The sequence below is a fragment of the Mirounga angustirostris genome, unplaced genomic scaffold (assembly GCF_029215605.1).
Source record: "Mirounga angustirostris isolate CCGP_5_RB_7025 unplaced genomic scaffold, mMirAng1.0.hap1 SCAF_16, whole genome shotgun sequence".
NCBI lineage: Eukaryota > Metazoa > Chordata > Mammalia > Carnivora > Phocidae > Mirounga > Mirounga angustirostris.
The window spans coordinates 50,732,138-50,758,203 of NW_026991724.1; the positions used below are offsets into that span (position 1 = coordinate 50,732,138).

At 51.5% G+C, this 26,066-nt stretch overlaps 1 protein-coding gene across 1 annotated transcript in view; it reads right to left on the reverse strand.

Annotated features, from left to right (window-relative positions):
* Positions 1 to 1,546: 1,546 nt before the first annotated feature.
* Positions 1,547 to 26,066, reverse strand: part of NOVA2 (NOVA alternative splicing regulator 2) — a 30,737-nt gene continuing 6,217 nt past the window's right edge. The window contains exons 2-4 of the mRNA XM_045891784.3: positions 22,448 to 22,591; positions 17,322 to 17,488; positions 1,547 to 8,931 (exon numbers count right to left, since the gene is read on the reverse strand). Of these exons, the coding sequence (XP_045747740.2) occupies positions 7,849 to 8,931; positions 17,322 to 17,488; positions 22,448 to 22,591 (1,394 nt within the window). The 3' untranslated portion in view covers positions 1,547 to 7,848. The remainder of the gene's footprint in view (positions 8,932 to 17,321; positions 17,489 to 22,447; positions 22,592 to 26,066) is intronic.

Below are 26,066 nucleotides of genomic sequence, written 5' to 3' on the forward strand. Positions count from 1 at the left end.
AATAAATGAATGAGTGAATGAACGAAAAAACACACCCCAAGCAGTTGAAGACCCTTCTCCATGTCTGCTACTCTCATCATTCCCATCACTGTCTCTTTCTCACTTTGTCCCTGGTCTGTTTCCTTCCTCCCCTCCCCCATCGCTTGGTTTCTGTCCTTCCCTAGAGTAATTTTCTTGTTAGTTTTCAGTCAGAGGGGTCTCTACAGTGACCATCACGTGCTGAGCATCTCTTCTGTGTCAGGCACTGATGGGGTGAGGCGCTCGTGGAATCCTTCTGGAATATTCCAGAAGGTAAGTACAGTTTTGTGGGGTCTTTTTCGTATGTGGAGACTGAGACCCAGAGAGAGGAAACAAGGTGCCCTGGTCACACCAGAACCAGCACGTGTGGCCTCACCTGTCTCCTCCATCTCACATGCCATTCTCCCTCCTCCTTGGCACATAGTCACCTGCCCTCTCATCCCTGACACCTCCAAAATGTAAGGATATTAGTATTAAGCACTGACCACAGGGGTTGCAAACTTAAATGTGTCCGGGGGCTGGGCAGGTAACACAAGAGTCTTGCAGAGCCAGGAGGGGCTGAGGCTGCCTGCCTTGGCTGATGGGCAGTGCCTGGCCCACTCCAGCCGGTTACGGCCACCCAGAGATGCCACATCTGATTTCTCAAGAGGGTCTTGCAACCCATATTTTCAGAAGTCTCCCAAGGTTTTAAATGCTGGCACCAAATTCACACAAAACGCTGTTCAGGTCAAACGAGATTATGTGTGCCCCAGATAGGCCTGCTGGCTGATGCTTTGCAACCTCTGAATTGTTTTTAGTCCCATGTGCCAAAGAAGAATTTCCAGGTTCCAGTAGAATATATGATCCGTGAAGGCAGAAATTTTGGGGTCTTTTTCGTTAAGGGCTTTATCTCTAGCACCCAGAAAGGTGCCTTACACACTGTACGTGCTCCCTAATTTTTTTAAGTGGATGGTGTATTGAATCCTAGCATCAACCATAGAAATAACATTAAAAAAAAAAAATCTCCTTTTTATACGTAGCAAGATGGAGGCTCTGAGGGGCAAAATCCCAGGGTTCCGCAGCAGCACTGGGATCTGCATCCGGATCTTACCTGACTCCAAAACCGTAACCCTAGTCTATCCTGACTCTACTTGGGGTTATGCGTTTGCAATGCGGTGTGTGTGGACCTGAGTCCAGGGACGCGTTTTGGGGACTGTGGTGCCGGGTATGAGGTGGTGATGGTGGAATCGACCCTCCTGATTGGACACTGACGCTCCCGAAGCTAAACCTGGACGCTTGCTCCCCTCGGGCACGCTTGCTCTGGGTCCTCACCCAGTCCAGAGAGAATAATCCACCCCTCCCCTCCTTCCCCCTCCTGGGCCCATCCTCAGGGGTCCCCCCACCCCCTCCCCTAGATACCCAAGAGCCCCGAGGGAAAGGGGGAAAGAATTTAGGATGAGGGTGGAGGTGCGGGGAGGAGGGAGAGGGAAGGGGATGGGTTAAGAAGGAGTGTGTGATGTCAAGCAAAAAAGACAACATTAGACACAGATGCTGAGATGGCGTTTATCGCGGCAAAAAAAGGTGAAGTCGCCGAGGGAGGGGGGGAGGGGTGTGGTGGGGGCCGGGGTGGGGGCCATGGAAGCTAATACATGGTGCACTAGGTCACACGACGGACACTGGGGGTGGGTGGGTGGGGGTGGGCGTGGCCCAGGCATGGCAATGTGGGGAGGGGGAGAGGAGAGGGCAGCGGGCCCCAGCCAGGAGCTTCTGGAGGTGGTGGGGTGGGGGGTGCGGGGGGGGGGGGTGGGTGGGCGGCGTCTCTGGTCGCAGAGGATGGAAGGAATCAGTTAGAGGGGGTTGAATGGAGGCACTGGAGGCATGGCCACATGGCGGATGGTCTGGGCCCAAGAAATGGAATGTAGGGGTGGGCCGGCAGGCAGCGGGCCAGCTCTGGGCTTGGACCGCTAATCTAAGGATTGGGGATACCCAAGGGACCTTACAGGTCCTCCAAGCCCCCCATTTTCCAAGAGAGAGAACAAGCCTGGGGAGAGGCGAGCTTAAGGTCCCCATAAGGATTTAGTGGTCAGTTGTCCAAAGATGGTCATACCCTCACCCGCACTCTCCTACCCTGTCTGTCCCAAACAGAGAAAGGGGGAAGAGAGATTCTAACTCCACCATTATCTCACTGAGGCTCCTCAGGGAACCCGGAGGGCGAACCCAATTCTTAGATGGGGACAACTGAAACATTCCTGTCAGACTACACCTTTCCACGCCTCTCCCACCTCCCTGCCAGGGGATCTGTGCACCGCATCCGTCTAGGAGTAATACTGATATCTTGAAATCCTTAGCACTGGGGACGGGTGAGGACACACCTTGGGATTCTCCCAAATGTAACCGGGATGTGGGCCATGCCTCCAGTGCCCTGAGATGCCAACACAAAGAAAAAAAAATGACTCCCCACATCCCCTGGCTCAAACCCAGTACAAAAGTGACTATTTACAATGAAGGGGTGGAGAGTGGGGGGGCAAAGAAAGGAGTGGGGCCAGAGTGAGCGCTCCACTGGCAGGAGGCCACGCCCCTGGCCCCGCCTTTGAAAGGGACAAAGCCAAACAGCTGAGATATTTATAAAGGTCGCTCTCCCCAGGGCGGGGAGGACCCTGGGGGTGAGGGATGGGGGTAGGGCATGGGATGGGGTGCGAGTGGGGAGGCATGGGCGGTGGGAGGAGATGGAGGAAAGGTAGCTACTGCCCCTCGCCTCCCCCCTCCCCCTCGCCGGACACACAGTTTTCCGTGGGATGAACACAGAAAGGGTTAATCAAAAAGAGTTCGATGAGCGAGTCTGACGGTCGAGTGGGGCGGGCTGGAGCAATGAGGCCGCAGGTCCCGGTGGCCGGTGGTGATGGAGTCACTTAGAAGATGAGAGGTTGGTGGTTTTGGGGGGAGGGGTAGCGGGTAGGGAGGAGGAAAGGTGTGGGGAGGGGGATTAGGCGGTCCCCCCCAATTATCTCTGGGAGACAAGAGTGTCCTGGACTGGCTGAGAAGGGGTTAAATACCAGCAGCCCCCGTCCCCGTAACCCCCCCCCCAAAGACGTTCCCCATCTCCCTCCCTGCCACCCAGCAATCCCCAACGCGACAGGCAGAGGGCACTGAGACGGACCTTACATACACCGGCAGCGGCGCCACGGAGACAAGCCCCTCCACCACGGCGTCCAGACCGCTGACTGCAGTGGCGAGGGATCGGATAGCAGGGCTGGGTGTCGCGACTCCACGAGAGCCGTAAACTTGTGTCCCCGGCCCTCAGGGCCCCAACTTGGGCATCGCGATCCCGTTCTCCCCGTCGTGACATCCGGTTCAGGCTTTCGCGACGGCCGGCCTCGGAGTTCAAAGTCGGCGGGGGCAGGTGCGTGGCAAACAGCGCGAAGGCCTGCCTGGCTGTCCCGAGAGGTGTGCACCCAATCAGCAGCCTGGACGCCCAAAAATTGCCACCCTCGTCGCCACTCTTAGTGAATACTTTTTCCACCGCTCAGCGCCATCACGACCTCAAGTCCTGGTCTTGCAAGAGCAATAATCCATGCAGGGGGATCCCCTCATCACTTTCCAAACAGTAGGCCACCAATCAGAAACAAAATAAGGAGGGCGTGCGATGGAGGAATAGGCAAGAGAAACAGAAAGAGGGGATATTGAGGGACTTGGGAGTTAAGAAGGGGGAGAAGAAATACCACTCAGAGAAAAGTGGTACCATATTCTTCCAAGTATAGGTCCCCAGCCATCTATAAGCCGACTCTTAACCAAACTCCACTTGGGGTACCCATAATAATTCCCACCTACAAGTCCAGGGCAGGCGTTAGGGCAGATAAAAATGGCACGATCTTCACCTTCTGATCCCCTAATAATTATTGCAATGAAGCCTCCTTGCCCATGGAGAGATGGTTGGGACAGGGCAGAAGAAGGTGGCTGGGGCAGGTTGGCTCAGAGCCCCCTGAGACGGGGGATGAAGGAAGTGAATTTGGCACATTGAACCCCTTCTTCTCATAAGTGCTTTGAGGTCCTTCTCTGGAATCCAGCTGGCACCAATCCCTGGGGCCAGCAGAAGAGGGGCTGAGCTTGTCTCTCCCCCCACGCAATTTCTACAGATTTGCCCGAAGGAGGCAAGTGGGGTTCTCCCCGGCTGGTGGAATTTGGGGAATCCAAAAGGTTAGGGATTCGCTGAAGGGGAGTTTTTTTCTTTTTTTTTTTTTTTCTTACAAAGATTCTAAGAAAAACTCAGGGTGGGAGGGGTGAGGAAGGGGACCCAATTTAGCTAAGTGTCCACAGACTTTTTCAATGCCTCTTAGGGGCCTCCTCAGAGAGAGATGGTCCCATTTCCTCCCCTCTATCTGAGGTTCCTTCCCCCCCAGAGCGGCTCAGTTCCAAGGAAGTTTGGCACTTTTTTTTTTAATCAATGGGAAGGTGGGGGAGGAAAGAGAGTTAAGAGGAGTGAGAAGAGAGAAAAAGACAGACAAAGATAGAGACAGGACAGGTAACAATGGGAGCCACAAGGAGAGAAAGTAGAAAGCCATAGGGAGCCCGAGAAAGAAGAAGAGAGAAAGAGAGGGAGGGAGACTCTGGAAGAAGATGTTGGGAGCTGGAGGGCAAATGGGAAAGAACAGGGAGACAAGTCAATGCAGCAAACACTTATTAAGCACCTACTGGGTGCCGAAGAGCAGGGTGCAAGGAGGCCACTCAGAGTCTCTGAGATCTGATTGGCTAACAGGGAAGGGGGGGGAGAGGCGGTGGGTTTTTCAATGATCCCCATCCCTGACCCCACATCTGTGTCCCCTCTGGACATACTGCAGCACGAAAGATTGAGGTCAGAATGCAGAAGAGACTTTCAAGGGATGGGGAAGATGGTAGAGTGAATTTCCTAGGGTAAAAACGGGGAAAGGTGTGTGGCTCTCCACTCACCAACCTGGTGAGTGAACTAGCTCACTGAGCTAGCAAACTACCTTTCAGATAGCCCTGGCTGGTGGGGTAGGGGGTCCCCGAGAGATGTGAATAGGGAGGGGGTAGTCACACAGATACCCCAAGGGAACACTTTTCGGGAGGCCCAGCCTCCAGAGACGTGTCTGTGTGAGAGGAGTACTGGGTCCCACTGACGGGGACCCAGACTCCCATGAAAGGGGCTATAGAAAGCATCTGACAGACCAGGGCAGCTGAGGATGCAAATGATATGCAAATGAGTGCGTTCAAATCCCACCTCCCCACTTCCAGACCGTTTTACCTCTCCCTGGCTCCTTCCCCTCTTCATGAAGGCCTGGGGTGGGGGGCTGTAGGGGGCATATTCCAGCTAGACACTGCAATACCCACTGTGGGTGGAGATACTGTGAAATACCATAGGGTCTTCTGAGAGGCAGAGGGGCGCAGTGGCCCACAGGGCCACTTCCACCTCCAACCCCAAGAGCCCGGCCCCCTCCCCCCCCCCCCCCCCCCCCCCGCAGAAGATATGTACAAAGTTACATCAAGAATTGTTTTGGCACTCGAATCTCCATCTGGGTTCAGTCTGGAGATTAAGGGTGGGGGCAGCAGCGATGGGAGATGGGGGATGGGGAAATGGGGCCTGCCCCCCACCCTGGAGATGGAGAGGGCATGGAAAAAGTCACCCTAGTGCCCAAGCTACAGCCTCCCATCAGGTGGAAGGGCCGGGGTGGGAAATTCAGTGCAAGGTACCTTGAAGGCTATTGCTTTCTAGGGATTTTCACATTTTGATTTGGGGGTGGCTCTCTAGCAAGGGCAGGGGTCTCCCAGGCTTTAGGGGTGGGAATTGTCTCTGGCTTTTCTTCTCTCCCTTTGTGGGAGAGAGATGAGGAGGCCTGATTCCCCCAAAGCCATGGAGTAGAGAAGGGTCTGGAAGACCTAGGAGGGGGACAAATGGGGGAGAGGGTGGGCATGGGGTGCCCCTCCCCCAGAGATGCTGATGATGGAACCAGGGCATTGGGGGCCCTGCTTTGGGTTGGAGGAAGTGGAGGTGGTCTCCAAGGGGGAGGGGGAGATGGATGAGGGGAGAGGTGGGTCTCAGCTATCCTAAGTCCATAGGGTTGTCAGGCCCTGAAATCTCAGCCTGCCAACAAGGCCTTAGAGCTGACCACAGTCACAGTGCTCAGGGAGCCACTCCCAAACCAACTCTCCGGGCTGTCTGGCTTGGCAGACTCCATCAGAATATTCTAGCTCCTCAGGGCCCATGGCAAGAGCACCAAAACATTCTGATCCCTCCAATACTACCAAAGTACTCCAGCTTGCTGGAAACCACAAGCCAATCTAATCTACTAGACCACACGAAGCACTCAGGCTCAAGGGACCCTACCGTGGCTCACTGAACTCTACACTGGGTCATGATGGCCTGACAGAGCCACCACACATTTGGCTCACCAGACTCAATGGAACAAAGCCACGCAGACACAAGCATGCACACAAAAGGCGGGGGTGGGAATGGGGGTCTTTAACAGTTTTCACTAGCTCCATCTCCCACCCCTCCCTGCCAGGTTCACAGACTTGGTGTATTTGGATAGAGATGACCCTGACAATATTGGGTCTTTTTCCTTAGAGTCCTCCAGATATGCTCCAAGTCCCACCCCTTATTCTCCTCCTAGGCAGACCCCCAGGCCAAGACCCACCAAAGAGGGGTGCGGGCGGAGAAAGAGTGTCAGTGACTGGCCATGGCCCAATTCAGGAAGTGCATGCTCCATCCCAATGACGTCACAGGAAATAACCTGGAGATACCACAGGAAGTACATGCCCCCATGATGTTGCTGAAGTAACCTTCAAGGAAGGCCCACTGAGACATCATAGGAAGTACCTGTCTGTCCTATCATCACAGGAAGTCACCTCTGGGGAACTACTTCCTGTGACACCAGAAGGAGTCCCAGCAGCACCTCAGAGAGTACTTGACTCTTGAGAGGGACATCCCAACAGGGACCTTCATTCCCATTACTCTAGGTAAAACCACAGAAGATGCCACAGGAAGCTGTTCCAGCTTCTCACAAGAGTCTTGCCCACAGGACTGGACCAATCCTAGAGCTGGCCTCATTCCCAGCAGCACTGCAACCCCCCCCCCCATACGACCTGACAACAAAACAGTGAACAGTCCCACCTAGGAGGGGCAGCTCCAGTAGGGGTAGAGTCGCTGAGAAAATCTGGGAACTCTCGGGTCCCTGCTCCAAATACCCCATTTCAGCTCAGACTCCTCGGCTACCTCTACTCCCATCCCTTCTCTCAGATCTGGAACTGAAAGCAGGAGAGGTGGGGTGTTGTTTGGGGGAGGCCCCTCATTCTAGGTGGCCCAGAGGCTCCCTCCCCTCCTCCCATATGGAAACAAAAACTTACAAAGGGGGAAAAAAATCCTTACCAAAAAAAAAAAAAAAAAGAAAGAAAAGAAAAGAAAAGAAAAATAATAAAAGGAAAAAATAAAAGAAAAAAAAGAAAAAAGAAAAAAAAAAGGAGGGAAAGAAAGAGAAAATAACGCTTTGTTTTCTATTAAAATCAACAAAATGCAATATATACAGATATCACACAGACCCGGGCCCTGGGAGTGGAGGGTCAGGCCCAGTCAAGCACAGGGAGGAAGGAAGAAGGGTCAGTTCAGAGCCGGGGAGGGAGCTTCTGGGCCCCATCCCCAGCCATCCCTCAATCCTGCCTATGACTACCAGAAGGAGGGGAGGGTGCAGTCAGGCTTACCCCAGCCCCATCCCAGGAGGAGCAGGACGACACCCGAGCTGAGGTCAGGAGGTGGGGGTGGGGGTGGGGGTGGGGGAGGGGAGGAGAAGGAAGAGGAGGAGAAGGGGCCGGGAGGAGGGGTGGGAGCACACACCACAGGCCTCATCCCACTTTCTGGGGGTTTGAGGCCCTCACTCCCTGCTCGTAGGTGACCCGCTGGCTGATGAGGTATTGAGCGGCTTGCGTGGCCGCAGGGCTGCCCGTGATCGTGACCCGCCGGTTCCGCGTGCCAGGCAGGAACTCTCCCTTCTTGGAGATCTGGATGCGCGCGCCTGTCAGCTCCTGGTACTCCACCAACGTCTTGCCCCCTTTGCCCAGGATGGCCCCCACCAGGTTCTCAGGCACCGCGATCTCCACCAGCTCCTTGGCACTCTCAGCGGCCAACTTCTCCGCCGTCAGGAAGCCCCCGGCGGCCCCGGCGGCAGCTGCGGCGGCCACCAGCGGGCCACCCCCGCCGCCCGCGCCGCCGCCCGCGCCGGCCCCGAGGTAGCCGTTGGCGGCTGCGGCCAAGGCGAAGGACCCCAGGGCTCCGGGGGGCGGCGGCGGGGGCGGGGCGGCCCCTCCGGCGGGCCCGGCCCCCGCCTCCCCCGCGTAGGACGCCAGGAGGTTGGCGGCGGCGGCGGCGGCGGGGTTCGCACCAGCGGCCACGGCGGCCAGGACCCCGGAGGCGGCGGCCGAGTTGAGGCCCAGGCCGAGGGAGTTGGTGTTGTAGCCGTAACTGGCCAACGTGTTAAGCGCCGTGCTGATGGCCAGCAGGTCGGTGCCTGAGAAGGCAGGCAGCGCGGCCGGGAAGGCGCCCACGCCCGCCAGCCCCGCGGGGCCCAGCAGGCCGGAGGCGGCAGCGGCCGAGGCGGCGGCAGCGGCGGGCAGCACGTCGGCGGGGCTGGCGTACGGCGAGCCGGTGGGGTTGGAGTTGGCCACGGGGCCGGCCACGTTGGCGTAGCTGATGTTGAGGCAGCTGCTGCTCTGGGGGTCTTCCTGTACCTTCTGCACGATGGCGCTCACGGCCTTGTGCACCTGCTCCGGCTCGCCGCTGACGGTCACCACCCGCTCCTGAAGGTTGATGCCCTCTGGCTTCTGGGACAGCTGCACCCAGGCACCCGACTGTTCCATCACGGCTTTCACTGTGGCGCCCCCCTTGCCGATGATCAGGCCCGCCGTGCTGTTGGGGACGATCAGCTTGGCCTGCGTGTGGGGCGAGAGGGAGGGGCTTTAGGATGGTGGGTGGAGACTGAACGGTAACACTAGTCTTCAGGCGGCCCTGCTCTCCCGTGTCCCCAAATCGGGCCCGCTGCGCCCCTTGATATACACCGGTATGGTCCTACTGCTTGTTCAAAATGGTGACATACTTCCTTCCATATTGGTTGGTTAAAAAAAAAAAGAGCCAGTACTCCATGTCCTCGCAGTAGGCTCTCAGCCACCCTGTCCCCTGCCCCTGGGACCCCTGGGATTTCCCTTCCATCCAGCACCTTAAAGGCTTAATGGCTGACCCAGTGGGTGCCCTCCAGGACAGCGGGTGCTCCCAGCTTGCTTTGGTGCTCACGCCTTCTAGATCATTAAACACTCTGACTCGCAGCCCCAGAAAAAGGGGTCATTAAGTCTCACTTTACAGAGGAGCCACTTGAGGCCTACAAGGGACTGGCCCCAAGGCTACCCAGATTGTGGAGGAGTTGTAATCCAGCCTCTTGGATTCCTGCTCCGTCGTGTTTCCCGCCCTATGGCAAGGTCATGGCGCTTAACCTCTTTTTGCTATGGGCCAAATTGTTGCCCCCGCCATTCAGATGTTGAAGTCCTAACCCCCAGTACATCAGGATATGACTGTATTTGGAGAGAGGGTCTTTAGAGGCAATGAAGCTTCAGTGAGGTCATTGGGGTGGGCCCTAATCCAGTAGGACTGGTGTCCTTATAAGAAGAAGAGATTAGGACACAGGCACACCCAGGAAAGACTGCGTGTGACTGCGGAGGGGACGACCATCTCCAAGCCCAGGAGAGAGGCCTCGGAAGAAACCAACCCTGCCCCAGATCTCAGACTTCTAGCCTCCGGAACTGTGAGAAAATGAATTTCTGTTGCTTAAGCTACCCGGTCTGCCCTAGCAACCTAATGAAGTTGTCCTATCTGTAAAATGAAGATAAAAAAACCTTACATCGTGGGCGCCTGGGTGGCTCAGTTGGTTAAGCGACTGCCTTCAGCTCAGGTCATGATCCCAGGGTCCTGGGATCGAGCCCCACATCGGGCTCCCAGCTCATCGGGGAGCCTGCTTCTCCCTCTCCCACTCCCCCTGCTTGTGTTCCCTCTCTCACTGTGTCTCTCTCTGTCAAATAAATAAATAAAAATCTTTAAAAAACAAAACAAAACAAAAAACCTTACATCGGAGACAATCGGGCACTTAAATACAGCCGTCCCCTTCTCCAGTGCAGAAAGGCCCATCCTTTGCCCCTGCAAATCCGATCCATCTTAGTTCTGGGGGTGGGGGAAGGGGAGATTTCAAAACCAGAAGTCTCCTTTCACATACCCAAGAGCACTTCTACACATAGGTTCCTGTTGCTCAGTTCTTCCCATGTCCTCTCAGACCTGTGGGTTCCACCCTTTGAAGCCCCTGCCTCTCCTCTCGCCCCTGAGCCAGACACCAGGGGTGTTTGGGAAATTTGTGAGAGCACTTTTAGTTGTCATGACGACTGGGGGGGGGCAGATGCAGGCATGCAGTGGGGCAGGGCCTTGGATGTTGGCACCCCACAACCTGAGACTCGGTTATTCACAACGTCAAACCGAGGAGAACTGTCCGGGTCCCGTATGACTTTTAAGTGACTCCCTGGACATTCATGTTGGCGAAAAGTCTGTTTATAAATCTCAGAGCCCAGACCTGAACCCGACGGTCCATATTAAGTACCTAGTATTTTCTTTTTCCCACGTGTTTAAGATCTGCTGAAATTTCCAGGAATGCAACTAATTGGTCAATGAAGGGACGATTTTACTTTGTTTTGTTCTGAGCTTTACCAAGAGTGGTTCATCACTTACCCCCCCCAAAAAAACCCCATGAAAACAGTAGTAATGCCACGTGTCTTATTTACATCTCACTGTGTTTGTCACTGTCTCTCTCAGGCTATGTGAGGTGTGAGCAGCTGACTATTTCATTACTTCTACTGTAGTAATATGTAATGTTTACATATTAAAATTCATCTCATTTTATAACCCATCACCTTCCTTTTATTTTTCCTTTATGTAAAAAAGTCTTACGGGATAAAGAAAATGTACATAAGTACAATGAAATTTTCCTTGGCAATCAATTTAAATGAACAAAGTACTGATCCAGGCTACAACATGGATAAAGCTGGAAAACACGCTATGTGAATGAAGCCAGACACCAAAGACCACATATTGTAGGATTCCATTTATATGGATGTTCAGAACAGGGAAATCTATAGAGACAGAAAGTAGATTAGTGGTGGCTTAGGGCTGGGGGGTGGTGCTGAGCTGTGGGGATTGAGGAGTGATAGCTAAGGGGATCAAGATTTCTTTCTGAGGAAATGAAATGTTCTAAAATTGATTGTGGGCATGGATGCACAATTCTGAATATAATAAAAACTTTGAACTGCATGCTTTTGATGGGTGAACTGTATGTATGTGGAATTAATATCTCAATAAAACTGTTAAAAATCTTACAGATTTAGATAGGTAATACATCTACATTATATGCATTTTCCATGTACTGAAATGAGTGTGTGTGTGTGTGTGTGTGTATAATTTCAGAGGTAAGCGGGCTGGGAAAATATTTGTAGGAGAAAGAGGACATGGGGTTTGACAAGCCTGAGAACCACTGCTCTACTTGCTCTGTTCTTTGTTGATCTGACTGCAACTTTTCCCTCCCTCCCTCTTGCTGACTTCATGGCAGGCGTACTAACTCCCTGCTGTTCCTTCAAGTCACAAGCTTGGTGCAGACTCAGGGCCTTTGCACCCGCTATGCCCTCACTTAGAATGCTCCTACCCAGAAAAGGAGGCTCACCTCTCTCATCATTCAGGTCTTTGCACAAATGCACCCCCTTAGAGAGGCCTTATCACCCCAATTATCAAGGCTTGTTTATTTGCTTATTTTATGTCCTTAGCACAGACACCTCCAGACTTGTATCCAGCTGCTAACCTCAAATCTCTAGAATGATGTCGAATGGACACTGCAAACTTAAAATCCAAAGTGGAACTCCTCATCTGCTCAAATGTGTTTCTACCACGGTCTTCCTCATTTCAGTATGTGGAAGGTGCACCCTTTCACTTCTCAGGCTCAAGACTTAGGAGTCCTCTCTTTTCCTCCCACTCAACATCCAATCAGCAATTCTGTTGTCTCTACCTTCAAAATACATAGTAAAGGGGGGGCCTGGCTGGCTCAGTCGGTGGAGTGTGTAACTCTTGATCTCGGGGTTGTAAGTTCGAGCCCCATATTGGGTGTAGAGATTACTTAAAAAAAAAAAAAAATCTCGGGCGCCTGGGTGGCTCAGACGGTTAAGCGTCTGCCTTCGGCTCAGGTCATGATCCCAGGGTCCTGGGATCGAGTCCCGCATCGGGCTCCCTGCTCCTTGGGAGCCTGCTTCTCTCTCTGCTTCTCTCTCTCTCTCTCTCTCTCTCTATCTCTCATGAATAAATAAATAAAATCTTTAAAAAAATAAAATAAAATCTTAAAAAATACATATATGGTAGACTATTCTAGATTAAAAGAGATGAACGAGGTATAACAACTCAATGCAATGCATGAATATTGACTGAATCTTGGATAGAAAAATGCTTTATAGACATAAAAGATATTTGGGGACAATGTGAATATGAACTCTTTATTAACTAATAGCATGGAATTGGTGTTAATTTTTGTAGGTGTGATAACAGTAACATAACAATATAGGACATGTCTTCAGTCTTGGGAGATGCATGCCGAAGAACTTGGGTGTGAAGAGTCATGAGGTTTATACTTATTTTCAAATGGATCAGCAAAAACAAACAAACCACCCAACAAACAAGCAAATAAAGCCAACCAGTGCTTGTGTGTGTGTGTGTGTGTGTGTAAAGAGATAAAGCAAATGTTAACGATTGGTGAATCTAAGTGCAGTGTATAGGGAGTTCATTGTATTATTCTTCAACATTTTCAAAATAAAAAGTTAGGAGAAAAAAATGCCCCAGGACTCTTTCCCCCTCTTTTTCTGCTTTATTTTTCATCATAGCACTTTTCACTCTCTGACATTTACTTATTCACTTGCTTGTTTTCGGTTTCCCCATGAAAGAATGTAAGATCTACAAGGGTAGAGATTTTTGTCTGTATTGTTTACTACTTGGTTCTCGGTGCCTAGGGGAATGCCTCTCGTAAGCGTTGAGCAAAGAGTGTGTGAATGGATGGATGGATGGATGGATGAAAGGAATGGTGATGTGCCCACAGGACCAAGCAGGAATGGGACTGGATGGAGGTGACCAGATATATCTCACCTATGGTGGTGGTGGTGGTGGTGGTGGTGTGTGTGTGTGTGTGTGTGTGTGTGTGTGTGTGGAGGTGGGGAGGTAGGGTGCTGTGCATTTCAGTACACAAACTCAGCCTGATCAGAGTTTTTAGATTAATTGGACATTCTGATTTGTAAAATGGGAAGCACCTTAGTTTTTATCTATTGGCTACCTCTTCAAAAGGTCTATGAACTACCGTGTAGTAGCAGACCACTAGTTTGCAGTTTGTGCGTACGAATCTCTGAAAAGCTGCTTTGGACTCTGGAGTCACTTGCTCAGGTTCGAAATCCTGGCTCCACCACTAATGCTGAGCAAGGGACCTAACCTCTTTGAGACCCAGTTTTCTCATCTATAACATCCATCCCTCCTCCACAGAATTATTGTGGAGGCTAACTGAGATCATTCATCAAATGATGAGCTTGATTGAGCATAACTAGTGCCCCTTAGTTATGTTTCTGCTTGGCCCTTATGGGCATGTCATCATCCATTTATTCAAACAAGCAACATTTGCTGAGAACCTACTATGTGCAAAGCATAGGGTGCCATGTGAGTGTGCAGGTAATATGTGCTCATAGTAGATACTCAAGAAATGGTTGTTGTCATTGTTACCTCCATGGGCAGACCTGGATTTAAATCTCATATCTGTGGTACAGTTGCTTTGCAAAATAGTCTGACAATTCTTCCAAAGGTTAGACATATCCCAATTCCATCCATAGATATATACTCCAAAGAACTGAAAACCATACCCACACATATGTTCATAGCAGCATTCTTCATAATAGCTAAAAAGTAGAAACAACCCAAATGACTATCGACTGATAGACAAAGTGTGGTATATCCGTACAGTGGAATATTATTTGGCCATAAAAAGGAATTAAGTTTTGATATATGTTACAATACAGATTAATCTTGAAAACAGTATGCTAAGGGAAAGAAGCCAGACACAAAAGGCCATGTATTATGTCATTCAATTTATATAAAACATCCAGAATAGGCAAATCCATAAACACCAAAAGTAGGTTAGTGGTTGGGACAGGGAGGGGGAGCTGGGAGAATGGACAGTGACTGCCAAAGAGGATGGGGCTTCTTTTTGGAGTGGTGAAAACGTTTTGGAATTACATTAGGTGATCAATGCACAACTTTGTGAATATACTAAACACCACTAAATGGTATACTTTAAAATGGTGAACTGTACAGTATGTGAATTATACCTCAACTTATATATTAAAAAAAATCATCAGAAAAAAGTCTGACAGGTCAAGAGGATAGAACAGAATGCATGAAACCAGACCTAAGAGTCAAGAGGTATTCAGTATGATACAGCATTTCAGAGGGAAAAAGGAAGGATGAAGTAACTGTTCACCAAGAAATGGTAAGAGCAAATGCCTTCACCTTTCTGCACCTCATTTCCTCTCCTCCAACATGGACGTAACCACAGCTACTCCATACAACCATTGGGAATAGTCAATGACTGGAGTGGCAAATGGTTAACTGTCTTCATGATAGGCCCAGGTGGTAGACCCACAGCATCTTAGGGAGATCACAGGTGCAGTTTCATAGAATCCTGGAGTGCCAGGATGTCAGTCAGAACAGTAGAATCTTAGAATAATGTACGTTGAGAATCTTGAAATTACAGAGCCGTAGAATTGTAGGAGTTTTAGGGCCAGAAAGACCTCAGAGAACATCTGTCCCCGTGATTTGCAAGTCTGTGGAGATTTGCAAATAGTAATAGTATAATAATAATTATACAGCTAACAGTCTTTCCATTTGCCAGACACTTTGGTAAACACTTTCATATAGTCACTTAATCTCTACAACAACCCTACAAGAATAGGCAGGCACTTTTATTATCGAATTTTATGGCTTGGAAAGCAGAGGCAAGAGAGGTTAAGAAACTTGCTCAAGGTCACACAGATAGTAAGTAATAGAGCCAGGATCTGATCCCAGTCAAGAATCTGTGTTCAGATTCCCAAGCCTTCACTCCAGAAATTCTGATTCAGTGGCTCTGGGCTGGGACCCAGGAATCTGCATTCTAAGCTACCTAGATGATTCAGATACCAGCCAGGACTGAGAACCACCAGTCTAGCCCAGAGGTGGCAAATTGGTGGTCTTCAGGCCACGGGCAGCCCACAGCCACATAGTGGTTTTAAGATTGAGCCAACCTTTAAAAATCAGTTGATGTCAAATATTTCTGGCTTCTTCTGAAAAATTTGTAAGATGTGGCAACACTTTGTCTACATTCCCAAAGGGCAAGAATTGAGTCGAGTTGAGTAGCAGCTGCCCCCTTTAGGGATGGCATTATATCTCTCTGATGAGGCCAGAGTCCCCAATTCTTTATGTTCCCTTGCTGAATCTTGGAGGCATTTCAATTTATAATCCCTGATTTGGCCCAGCTTCCACACTGTAAAGAAAGGAAACTGAGGCTTACAGAAGGGAAAGGAACCTAGAGTAACACAGCAAGTCCAATGTAGAAAGAGAGTAGACCCGTCTCCTGACTTAAAAATCCCATAATAATATCAGCAGCTGACATTTTTTGAGAACTTTCTATGAATTAGGCATACATGCTAAGTCCTTTTTAAACATCAGTGAACACTGATCACTGCCCTTAAGTAGGTGCCATAATGAATCTCATTTTGCTGATGAGAAAAATGAGGCATGGAGAAATCAAGTCACTTGTTCAAGGTCACACAGGTCTAAAGAAGTATGTTATCAGAGTAAGATTCAACTCCACATCTGACTCCAGAGCCTGAGCCTTCAGCCATTATCTTTCATTCTTTAGAGCCCCCTAAGTAATAAATAAGGAGAGGAAAAATCCTGGTTCTTTAACCTTTCAATTCCACTATCTCAGAGTTCCTGTGGATTAGGGGGTGGGGTGGAAGGATCAGGCACAGATGGTGCTGACCCCATTTTCCCTGAAACATGTGCAAACCCTTCATGAACTCTGAGCCCTTTGTGGCAGCGACCAAAGGAGAGGGAAGAGGCAATATCCTTGCCACCGTGTAAATGGTGTGGCCTGCTGGTGGGAAGGGATTCGGGAGAGACCTGGCAGAGCCTCTTCAGCACCAAGGACAGCAGCCGTGCTCCAAGCTCCAAGCCCCAAGCTCGAAGTCTTTTTTGGGAATAATTCGCTTGGCAGCATTCTTCCAGGGCTTTCCGCCCACCGTTTCCCCAGGAGCTTGGGGGAACTCAGGTCCATGGTTTCTCCCATCTCAGGGTAACAAGAATTCCAGATTCCTTTTACCGAGGGTCTCTCTCTCGTCTTTGCTTCTAGGCAGACGATAAGGAGCCCTCACAAGTGGCCTGTCCTCCTGCCAGGGGCTCTGGCCCCTCTGCATCTTGTGTGCAAGTATATGGGAGTGGGGAAGGGGAGAGAAAACGGGGAGTGTGCGCAGCTCCGCTCCCCTCCCCTCCACCTCCTACCCATCCAGGGCCACGCCAGGGGCTTTGCAGCAAGCCCACCTGCCCGGTGAGCACCGTGGTCATGGCAACCAGAGAGGCCAGGGTAGTGATTGGTCCGCTCCCTGCCACGCCCCTACGCCACCGCTTCCCCGTAACTGAGGCAACCAAGAGGCGCTGCCCTCCTTCCATCCCTCCTAGAGAGGGCTGTGTAGGAGAGGGACCTGCCCCCTCTCTCTCGCTAGCAAAACACCCATTTCTCCAAAATGGTGACTTACCCCATACCATAATTAATGGAGAGAGGGAGTATGAGGCCATTTCTAAACTCTTCTGGATGTGGATGGGTTGTCAATGAAGTCACTTCCGGTGAGAACAGGAAGTGGGAGGCAGGTTGCTCTGGGAGACAATGGGATGAGGTGGAAGGAAGGAGAGGAGAGGGTCTAGAGAATCCCAGGAAGGAGGGATGGGGGGCTGCTGGGACAAATTCTCCCAGACCTTCACTCTCTCTCTGCGTCAAGCCCACTCTAAGAGGTTTGGAGTCCCTAGGCTGACTCCCTAATAATACAACTGCTATCATGTATTTGATTGACAAACGTCTTATCGGCGTTATCCCATTCCATTCCCACGGTAATCCAGTGATATGGGAGAAGTGTCTTCTCCCGAACCTCACCGGCTTTACAGAAACCCAGTATTTGCCCCTGCTGACCTGCTTGGCTCTGTCGGGGTTCATCGTGGTTTGGGGTTGAAGGATGTTGACCACCTCAGGCTTGGTCATTGCTTGTGGGATTTCTCGGACCTTCTCAGCAATAAAGCTGTGCACAGCATTCAAGGCCTCTGCTGTGCCCTGTACCAGGCATACTCGTTCTGTGGTTCCTGTTGAGCAAGGGAGAGAGAGGGCACCCTCATCACACAGGAATGGGAAGATTCCTGGGAGACAGGCCCCATTTAATGGAAAGAAAAAACCTAAATCGAGAAAGTGGACCTAACTGGGCCCAGGTCACATGGGTAAGCCTGGGGAAGCTGGCATGGACTCCCAGGCCATGATGGGTAGCTGGGAAAGTGAGTGGAATGCCTGTTTTATAATCTGCACTCCATGTCCCTCCCCCAAAACAACCCCAGGGGATGGAAGAATGATACTTAAGTGCTTTGCGATGCCCACAGCAGCCCTGGGCAGGGGAGACAGGGCTCAGCTGCCTCTTCCCAGTCCTTGCTGGCTCCCGGTTGCTCTGGCAACCATTCACTCACTCCCCCCCCCCCCAGAAGCCGAGAGCTCAGGCCTGCAACGGTTGCCACAGTAACTGGAACCCCCTTATCGGTCTGGCTGGCCGGGTCCTCAGCCCACCCCCAGGGGGACGAGGGACGAAGCCCCGTTGCCGTGGCAACCCCTGAAAGCCTGCAGCGAAGGCCTCTGGGCTTTTGGAGAGGATGGGGAAGGGCTGGGGGATGGGGGAGACAGAAGAGAGGCCAGAGTGCCCGCCTGGACCCACCAGATGGAGGGCTGAAGGGTGGGGGAGGGCAAGGGTATGGACAGGAGAGAGCAGAGACAACTCATGGAAGGGTAGGGACTCAGGGATGGAGAAAGGAGGGTGAGGTGGATGCCTTTGCTGGAGATTGTCTAGATTTTGGCTGCGGTTCTAACCTAAGCATCCTCACTCTGTGTGTGTGTGTGTGTATGTGCATGCATGCGTGTCCATGCATGTGTATACCTGGGCTGGACTGGTTAAATTATCTTTATCTGTGTATGTGTATAAGAGAAAGAGTGGGAGAGACTGAGATGTCAATGTGACACAATGAATCCAGTAAAGATATGTGCACTCTTGCACATGGGAAAGACTTTGGGTGTCACTGTGATGTTCAAGGTTATGGATATACTGTTTGTGAGACCGAACTGCTTGTCCAGGAGAGTTTGAGAGAAAGAAACAAAGAGTCTCATGAAGCAGCACTGGGGCTGTATGATGAATGAATATCACTTTGAGACTGGATGTCAGCGTGAGTGTTGGCAGCAAAGAGACAACCAGACACCTTTCGGTGTTCAAAAGACTATTTGGATGACTGGTGTGTGGTATGTGTGTATATGTGCGTGAGCCTGTGCGTAGGAGACAGACAGACAAGACTCTATCATTGGTGTGTGTCAGTGCGAGCAAGAGTGAGAGAGAGACCGACAGGCAGACTCAAGTGTCAGTAGGACGGGAGGACTGGTGTGTGTGTGTGTGTGTGTGTATCTGGGTGTATATGCATTACAGCCGGACAAAGACGGCTCTACTGTCACCAGTGGTGTGACAGGGTGTGTGCCCGGCTGAGCTGCACATGTGTGGTGCGTGGAGTGGGTGTCTGTCTCTCTCTCTGGGTGGGACTGTCTGCAGGGACCAGTTAGCTCCTGGGTCTGTGAAAGGTCTTGAGTGTACGCCAGGTTTCATGTGCCTGAGTGTCTGGGACATTTGGGGGTGAGGGTCCAGTCTCCTGTGGGCATTCTAGCGCAGCATGATGGTGCCACCATCCTGACCCCTCGCTGGCCATCTCTCAGCCTGGCATGCCAGTCTCACCATGTGTCCGGGTGTCACTGTCTTGGGGGCACTTGGATAGTTGATATCCTCCCTCTCCTCCGGGCCACTGTTCCTCACTTATTGCCCCCAACCCCAGAACAATGGACTGGTCTGAGCCAAGGGTGAGTCAGCGTGCAGGCTGCCTCCGTCTGGGTGTAAATAGGAAAGGGTGTGGGTCAGGGTGGGAACTTGGGGGGGCGGGGTAGCCCTAGGGAGAGCCTGGCTGAAATGGCTCTGCTCTCCACTTCTGCGAGGATCCCTTCCAGCTCAGGGAGGCTGGGATTTCCCACCCTTTGTGGTTCCCAACTGGGGTCCACGAGGGCTTTGGGGGGCTCGGTTAGCCCCTGAAGGAGTGTCCAATAATGACAGCTGGTGCTTACAAAATACCAAGTGTTAGGCACTATTCTAAGCACTTTGTATATATTTGTGCACTTCAAGTAGGAGGTAGGCAATATTATTATTCTCAATTTACTGCTAAAGACACTGAGGCACAGAGGAGCTTTGGGATCTGTCCAAGTTCACTCAGCCAGTAGTGAAAATTCAGGGTTTCGAACCCAGGTGTCTGGGTTCAGAGTCTGGGCTTTTAACCACTGAGCTACCCTGTGCTCAAGCTGGGGTGTGCGGACTCTTGTGTGTGTTTGTGTGTGTTGGGAGAAAAGCATAAGATGACTCCATTTTTGCTACTGTATTTTTGATAGTAAAAAAGAATATGTACTGATTTATTAAGTAATCACTTAAGATTTTGTACTTCAAGGCAATATGTTATAAATAAATTTTTTTTTTAAAGTGTGTGTGTTCTGTGCTTTTCTTCTGGGGACAGAGCTTCAGGCAAACGCTCAAAATCAGAAGGAGTTTGGAATCACTACGGTGTTTGAGTGGATGGACGGAAGTCTGTGTGTGTGGCTTTGGGCAGCTGCCTGCTTCTTTCTGGATCTCAGTTTCTCCATGTATGATCTGGAAGGATAGAGTCTGGGGCTTGGTGTTTCCTGTACCAAGGAGGGGACACCCTTAGTGCTCTGCCCCTCCCTTGGGGTTAAGGGTCAGGTAGGTTTTTGTTTCATGTAGTAGATACAAGTGCAGTGTGTGTGTGCGTGCGACGTGTGTGTGTCCATCTGTCTGTGGGTTTCACCATTGTCATTTCTCATTGTTCTGTATGATTCAGTCACAGTGAACAAACTCCCCCTCCAGGCTTTGAAGATGCTAGTTCATCTTTCCGGAGTACTCTTCCCTGCTTTTATCTAGCTCACTCTTACTTATTGTTCCGGGCCCCTCCTCCAGGAAGCACTCCCTGACCTTCCCAGGCTGGGTCAGGTGCCCCGTCCGGGCTGCCACCATCCTCTCGGCTTCCCCGTCCTAGCCCTGACCACGCTGGGTCATTGCTGGTGTTCAGTCTGCCTTCCCTACTGGGCTGTGAGATATATGAGGGAAAGGGGCTGTGAGATCTGTGTCCTCATCTCTATCCATAGAATAGGTGCTCAGAGAATGCAGGTTGAATAAATGAATGAAAGGGTGTTAGTTAGCCAGGAGCAGAAGGAAATACACTCTTCGTTTCAAGCAGTAGCATCTTCATTTCTTGTGTTCCTGTGGGTCCTGGGAAGTCCTAGGGGCAGGACTAGGATGTAGGGGGCCGTGTCCCGAATCTCTGAGCTGCACAAGCCATATGATCTGGAAATCCTATGTCAGCGGCGGGGGGGGGGGGGGGGGGGGGGCGGTGCTGGATGCCCGTCTGGGGCTGGGGAGAGATGCTGGCTCACGTTGCTTGTTTGAATAGTATTTGGCCCAAGAAAGCCAATGACTGTCCCATCCTCTGGGGTTCTCAGCTGCCTGGCCTATGGGGTGTGTCACTGAGTTGGGAGGAGAGGATGTGTCTCATGTCACAGAAGGTGATCCAGGCATAAGGAACCAAGTGTCCTTGGATAAATGCCCCAAGCAGAGGTCTTATCCGTATCTTGTAGCTTAGGGGGCATGTGAGGGAAACTGGGCCAGGGTGGAAGAGGAAAGTGGGGTTGGGGGCTGTGCCTGGTTCCCTGGACGCTTCTCTAAACCTCTTGCCAAAGCTGCTTAGTGAGATGGGAGGCAGGGCAGGTGGAGGGAGGAGGGAGAGAGAGAGAGAGAATATGAATGTGTCCTGACCCTGGGCTCCAGCTCTGGTGTTTGACCTAAAAAATCCAAGGGGATTAAGGATGAACTAGAATCAGCTCTGGACCAAAGATGCAATTCTGGGGGCCTTCCCTGGGGGCCATCCTTAGATGTCGAAGCCCAGGCATTGGTCTTGGGAGGGGAAGATGGATGGGGTGACAGATAATGCAGGGAGCAGTAGAGAGGGAGTGGAGGGGTCTTGGAAATGTTATGGTTGTAGGGAGAAAGAGAGCTGGGGGAAAGGCAGAAAAGGGGCTGGGTTTGGAGGAAGGAAGGAAAAACATGTGGGGGCTGAGACTGGGAAGGAAACATGAAGGGAGAGGTGGGTGAGAGGGGCAATCCAGCAGATCGTTGAGGTGCTCCTGAATATTGTTGAGTGGATGACTGACCAGAGAGAGTTCAGGAGCAAGAGAAAGAAAAACACAAGATTATGAGAGGTGGAGGGCAAGGAAAAGATGGGGCGAGGGGCGGGAAGACAAGAAGGGGAGGACAGAGCAGGGAGGGAGGGAGGAGGAAAAGCAGAGACGGACAGGACAGATGGATGGGGACAAGGGGTGGGGGACATCCAAACGGAATCAGAGAGATAGAAGCAAAAAAGAGGAGCCGGAGAGAGGTGGATGGGAATGGAGACTCAGGGAACAAGAGATGGGAAAGTCAGAAACAGAATGAGAGAGACGTAGGAAGAATGACACAGACAGAGAAAACCAGCGAGACTCAAACTGGGCAAGATGGGGTAACAGAGAAATCCAAAGGGAAAGAGTGGGGGGAAAGAAGTGTGTTTGTGGGGGGAGTGTGCAACACGCTGGCCGGCCCCCCAACCCCAAGGGACACCCTGACACCTGCCTCCCTGCCCACCCTCCTCCAGCAACTCCAACTGACCCAAAGAGGCAGGTGTGTGGGAAGGGGCACATCTGCCAGCACATCATGCAAATGAGCTCATGAATATGCAGCAGGCCCATTGTCTTGCCCTGCCCCCACCCCCATCTGCTCAGGCGTGGCCCCTGGGGCTGAGGGCAGCTCTGTCCTCTTAGGAGGAGGGGAGGCCCCCCCATCACTATGACTGCCCCAAGGGCAGCCCTTCTTCCCCCTTATCCAGGGCCCAGGTGGGAGGGACAGGAGGCCAAGGGCAGAGTCCTGGGCCAGGGCTCACCCGGATAGAAGTCTTTGGACTTAGAGAGCTTGATGGTGGCTCCTGTCTCCTTCTGCAGCTGCACGATGGTCTGCCCGCCCTTGCCAATGATGGAGCCTGCCGCGTAGCTGGGGATCAGCACCTTCAGGAAGTATTCGCCTTCCTCTGCAGGGGCACATGGGTAGGGGAGGTAAGGGAGGCAGGGGAAGGGGTCTTCACCTTCGGCATAATGTGGGCAAAGGAAGCCACCGGCATCACGGGAACATACAGAAGCAATGGCCAGGAGAACAGCAGCAGGGAGAATAATACAAATAATGATCTTTATTCATTCACTTGCTCATTCATTCATTCATTCATTCCACGAATAGTTACTGAGCACCTGCTGCCACACGCTTGGCACTGTTTTAGTGAAACAGCCGTGAGGAAAACAGACAAACTCCCTGATTTCACAGGCAAATGAGGCAAATAAGGCCGAGAGAGTTTCAGTGATTCAGCCAAGAGCTCACACAGCTACATTCTTCTAGAGTGGGGGAGACAGACAGTATGTTTTATGTTGGATGGCGGTCAGCACCAAGAAGACCAAAAGGGGCAGGAGAAGGGAAGGGGGGTTGTAGGGGCTGCAGTGTCAGATCCGGTGGCCAGGAAAGCCCTCCCCAAGAATGTGGTATCCTTTGTTTAACAAACACCTCTACAGAACCTAGTATACACTAGACTCTGTTCCAAGTACTACACAAATACTAGTTCTGTTAATTTTTCACACTGATGCTGTGAAAGAAGTACTTTGCAACCTGGCTTTAGAGTCCAGGCTCTAGACCCTTATGACTGATTGTTTCCAGGCTGTGGAGGTGGGAATGGAACCATGTGGCTCTGTGGGAGAGCAAGTGCAAAGGCCCCGGGATGGGATTGTGCCTGAGTTGTCCGAGGGAAGGTGAGGTAGCCAGTGTAGCTGGGGCTGAGGAAGAGAGGTGACGAGTGGAAGGGGATGAGGGCTGGGAGGGGTGGTGGTAGTGGTGGGGCCATGGTGAGATCTTTGATTTTTACTCCAAGTGAGATGGGAACCATGGGAACCAGAGATGGCTCTGAGCAGAGGAGGGATGGGATCTGACTTAGGTTTCCAGAAGATCCCTCAACACTCAATATGGACCCTGTACTGTGATGAGTGCTTTGCAAGCTTGACCTCAACCATTCCCTACAACTGCCAATGAGGGGGGTATAATGAGCTCCATTTGTATGTGGGAGGAAACTGAGGCATGGAAGTGTTGAAGGCACCAGCCCAAGGTCAGCTGCCCAAGGGCACCAAAAAAGTCACTGGCTTGAGATTCCGATGCAATTCTGCTTCATTCTTGGCCCTCACTTGCTTAGCACCTTCCGATGCTGGTGGCCGAAGACCAATGCACTCAAAGACAGTCTCCAAGACCCAGGGGTGGCAAAGTGGTGCCAGTGGTCACTTGTGGGACTGTGGCCATTCTTTGTTATGGACCAGTTTTCTTGGTCATGTGTAAAGCGCTTTGTTAATGCACTCAAGGCACATGCTTAACCTCTCCTACCTTTTAACCCAACTGTTGTCCCTAAGTTCTCATAGGGTAGAAATTCTGGAGCCTTCTCAGCATAAAACCCTCTGTGATTTGGCCCTGCACTTCTTTCCAGCTTCACGCCCTCATCTTCCTCCACGTGCATCAGACCTACTTCCTCTTTGTTCCTTAAACGTTCCCTCCTCCCACCCACCTCAGGGCCTTTGCACGTTCCTTTTGCTTGGAACTCCCCTCCCCCAGTGAATTCCTCTTGTCCTTCAGGTCCCCACTCAAATGTTGCTTCTTCTTGGAAGCTTTCTTTGAACCCTGGGGAGGAGATGGATCCCCTCCCGTTCGTTTCGTGCCTTCAGAGCAATGTATCACATTAGTCCACTGGAGCTCACCCCTGTGTCCCAGGGACTCATGCCATGGCCCAGGACACAGTAGGCATGCAATAAACACTAGATAAAGGAAAGGAGGAGCCAGGTCACTCTGCTTCCAAAGCTTAAGGTCTTAAAACATCCCCCAGTGGTTTTTAAATTTTTTTCTTTTTAAGCAAAGGAAGCCTATTTTCAATGTCTCACATGAAACTCCAACACACAGAGCAGATAAAAGAGAAACTGTTCTGGTAAAAGTGGGGGCAGGGCGGGGGGACCGGGAGCCCTGCCCATGTCTGCCTGATCTCTTAAGATTGAAGGCTCTGGGCTCCCTGATGCGTTAAGATGGGGGTACAGGGGCGAGGGGCTGGATGTGGCTTCGCAGGCACGGGGAGGGGGTCCAGGATGAAGGGGTTGTCCTGAGCCCAAGGCAATCCACTTAAACTTGCCTCATCAGACCATTAAACCTATTAGGTAATTAGCCCCCCAGAGTGCCTTCCCATCAATCATCCTGACCCCCCTGAATTCACTTTCTTCCCTGGATTCACAGAGGCAGCCTCTTCCCTGCCCCCGCCCCGTCCCTAAACCTGTCACAGAGATGGGGGACCAGTCCTCCATCCCTGAAAGGCTCAGAAAGATGGGGAGGGCATTCTCACAAAGGACTCCATCCTCTTTTTCCTTCTTTGACTTCAATCCCTATTTTCTCTCCAGCCAGGGCCTCTTCCCCAACTTCCTTCTTGAAGGTGGAAGGTGTTCATCTACTCTGAAGAAAACTGGGTATACCCCCACCCCATTTTCTCTGCCCTCTGCCTTCCCCTTCTCCAGGAATCTCTGTATGCAACAGCAGAAGCAGCCTTAGACTGAGTGTGAATTTTGTCCCTGACGGACCATGGGGCCTTGGGCAAACCACCTCACCTAATGGGGCCTAAGTGTTCTCATCGGCACAATGGGGACGTGATGGCATTACCTCAGAGGGCTATGGTAATTAATTAAGTGATAAACCGTAAAATACTTAAGACGGTCTCGGGCACGTGGAGCACTTGAGAAATGTTAGCTATCATTACCTCCACCATCATCATGACCATTACTGATGTCAGGAACACAAGGAAAGTTCTTCTCACAGCGTCTGGCCCAGAGTAAGTGCTCTACAAATGGGGAGATGAGCCTCTGAGGTCTGAGGTTTTCATTGAGTGATGGGAGAAGGAGGGGAGACCCCACTTCCTTCATCATTTGCCCCCTAGGGGCTGTCCCAGGCCTTTCTCTGTTTCTGGGAGGAGGAATGAGCTCTCGCTGATGGAAGCAAGACCCTGCCCAGCATCTCTCTGACTCCCTTCCTTCTCATGCCACTTCTTTTTTTTTTTTTAAAGATTTTATTTATTTATTTGAGAGAGAGAGAGACTGAGAGAGAGAGAGCATGAGAGGGGGGAGGGCCGGGAGGGTCAGAGGGAGAAGCAGACTCCCTGCCGAGCAGGGAGCCCGATGCAGGACTCGATCCCGGGACTCCAGGATCATGACCTGAGCCGAAGGCAGTCGCTTAACCAACTGAGCCACCCAGGCGCCCTCTCATGCCACTTCTTGACTTTGCCCTCGATGTATCCCCTCGGTACTGTTTCCTCCCTTCTCTCCCCCTTCTCTCCCTTCCTCCAACAAATCCTCCCTGAGCACCCACTCTGTGCCAGGCCTTGTTTGAGTTGCTGGTGACACAGCAGGGAACAGACAGTCCATTTCCTTCAAGTCCACTCACTTTTAAAA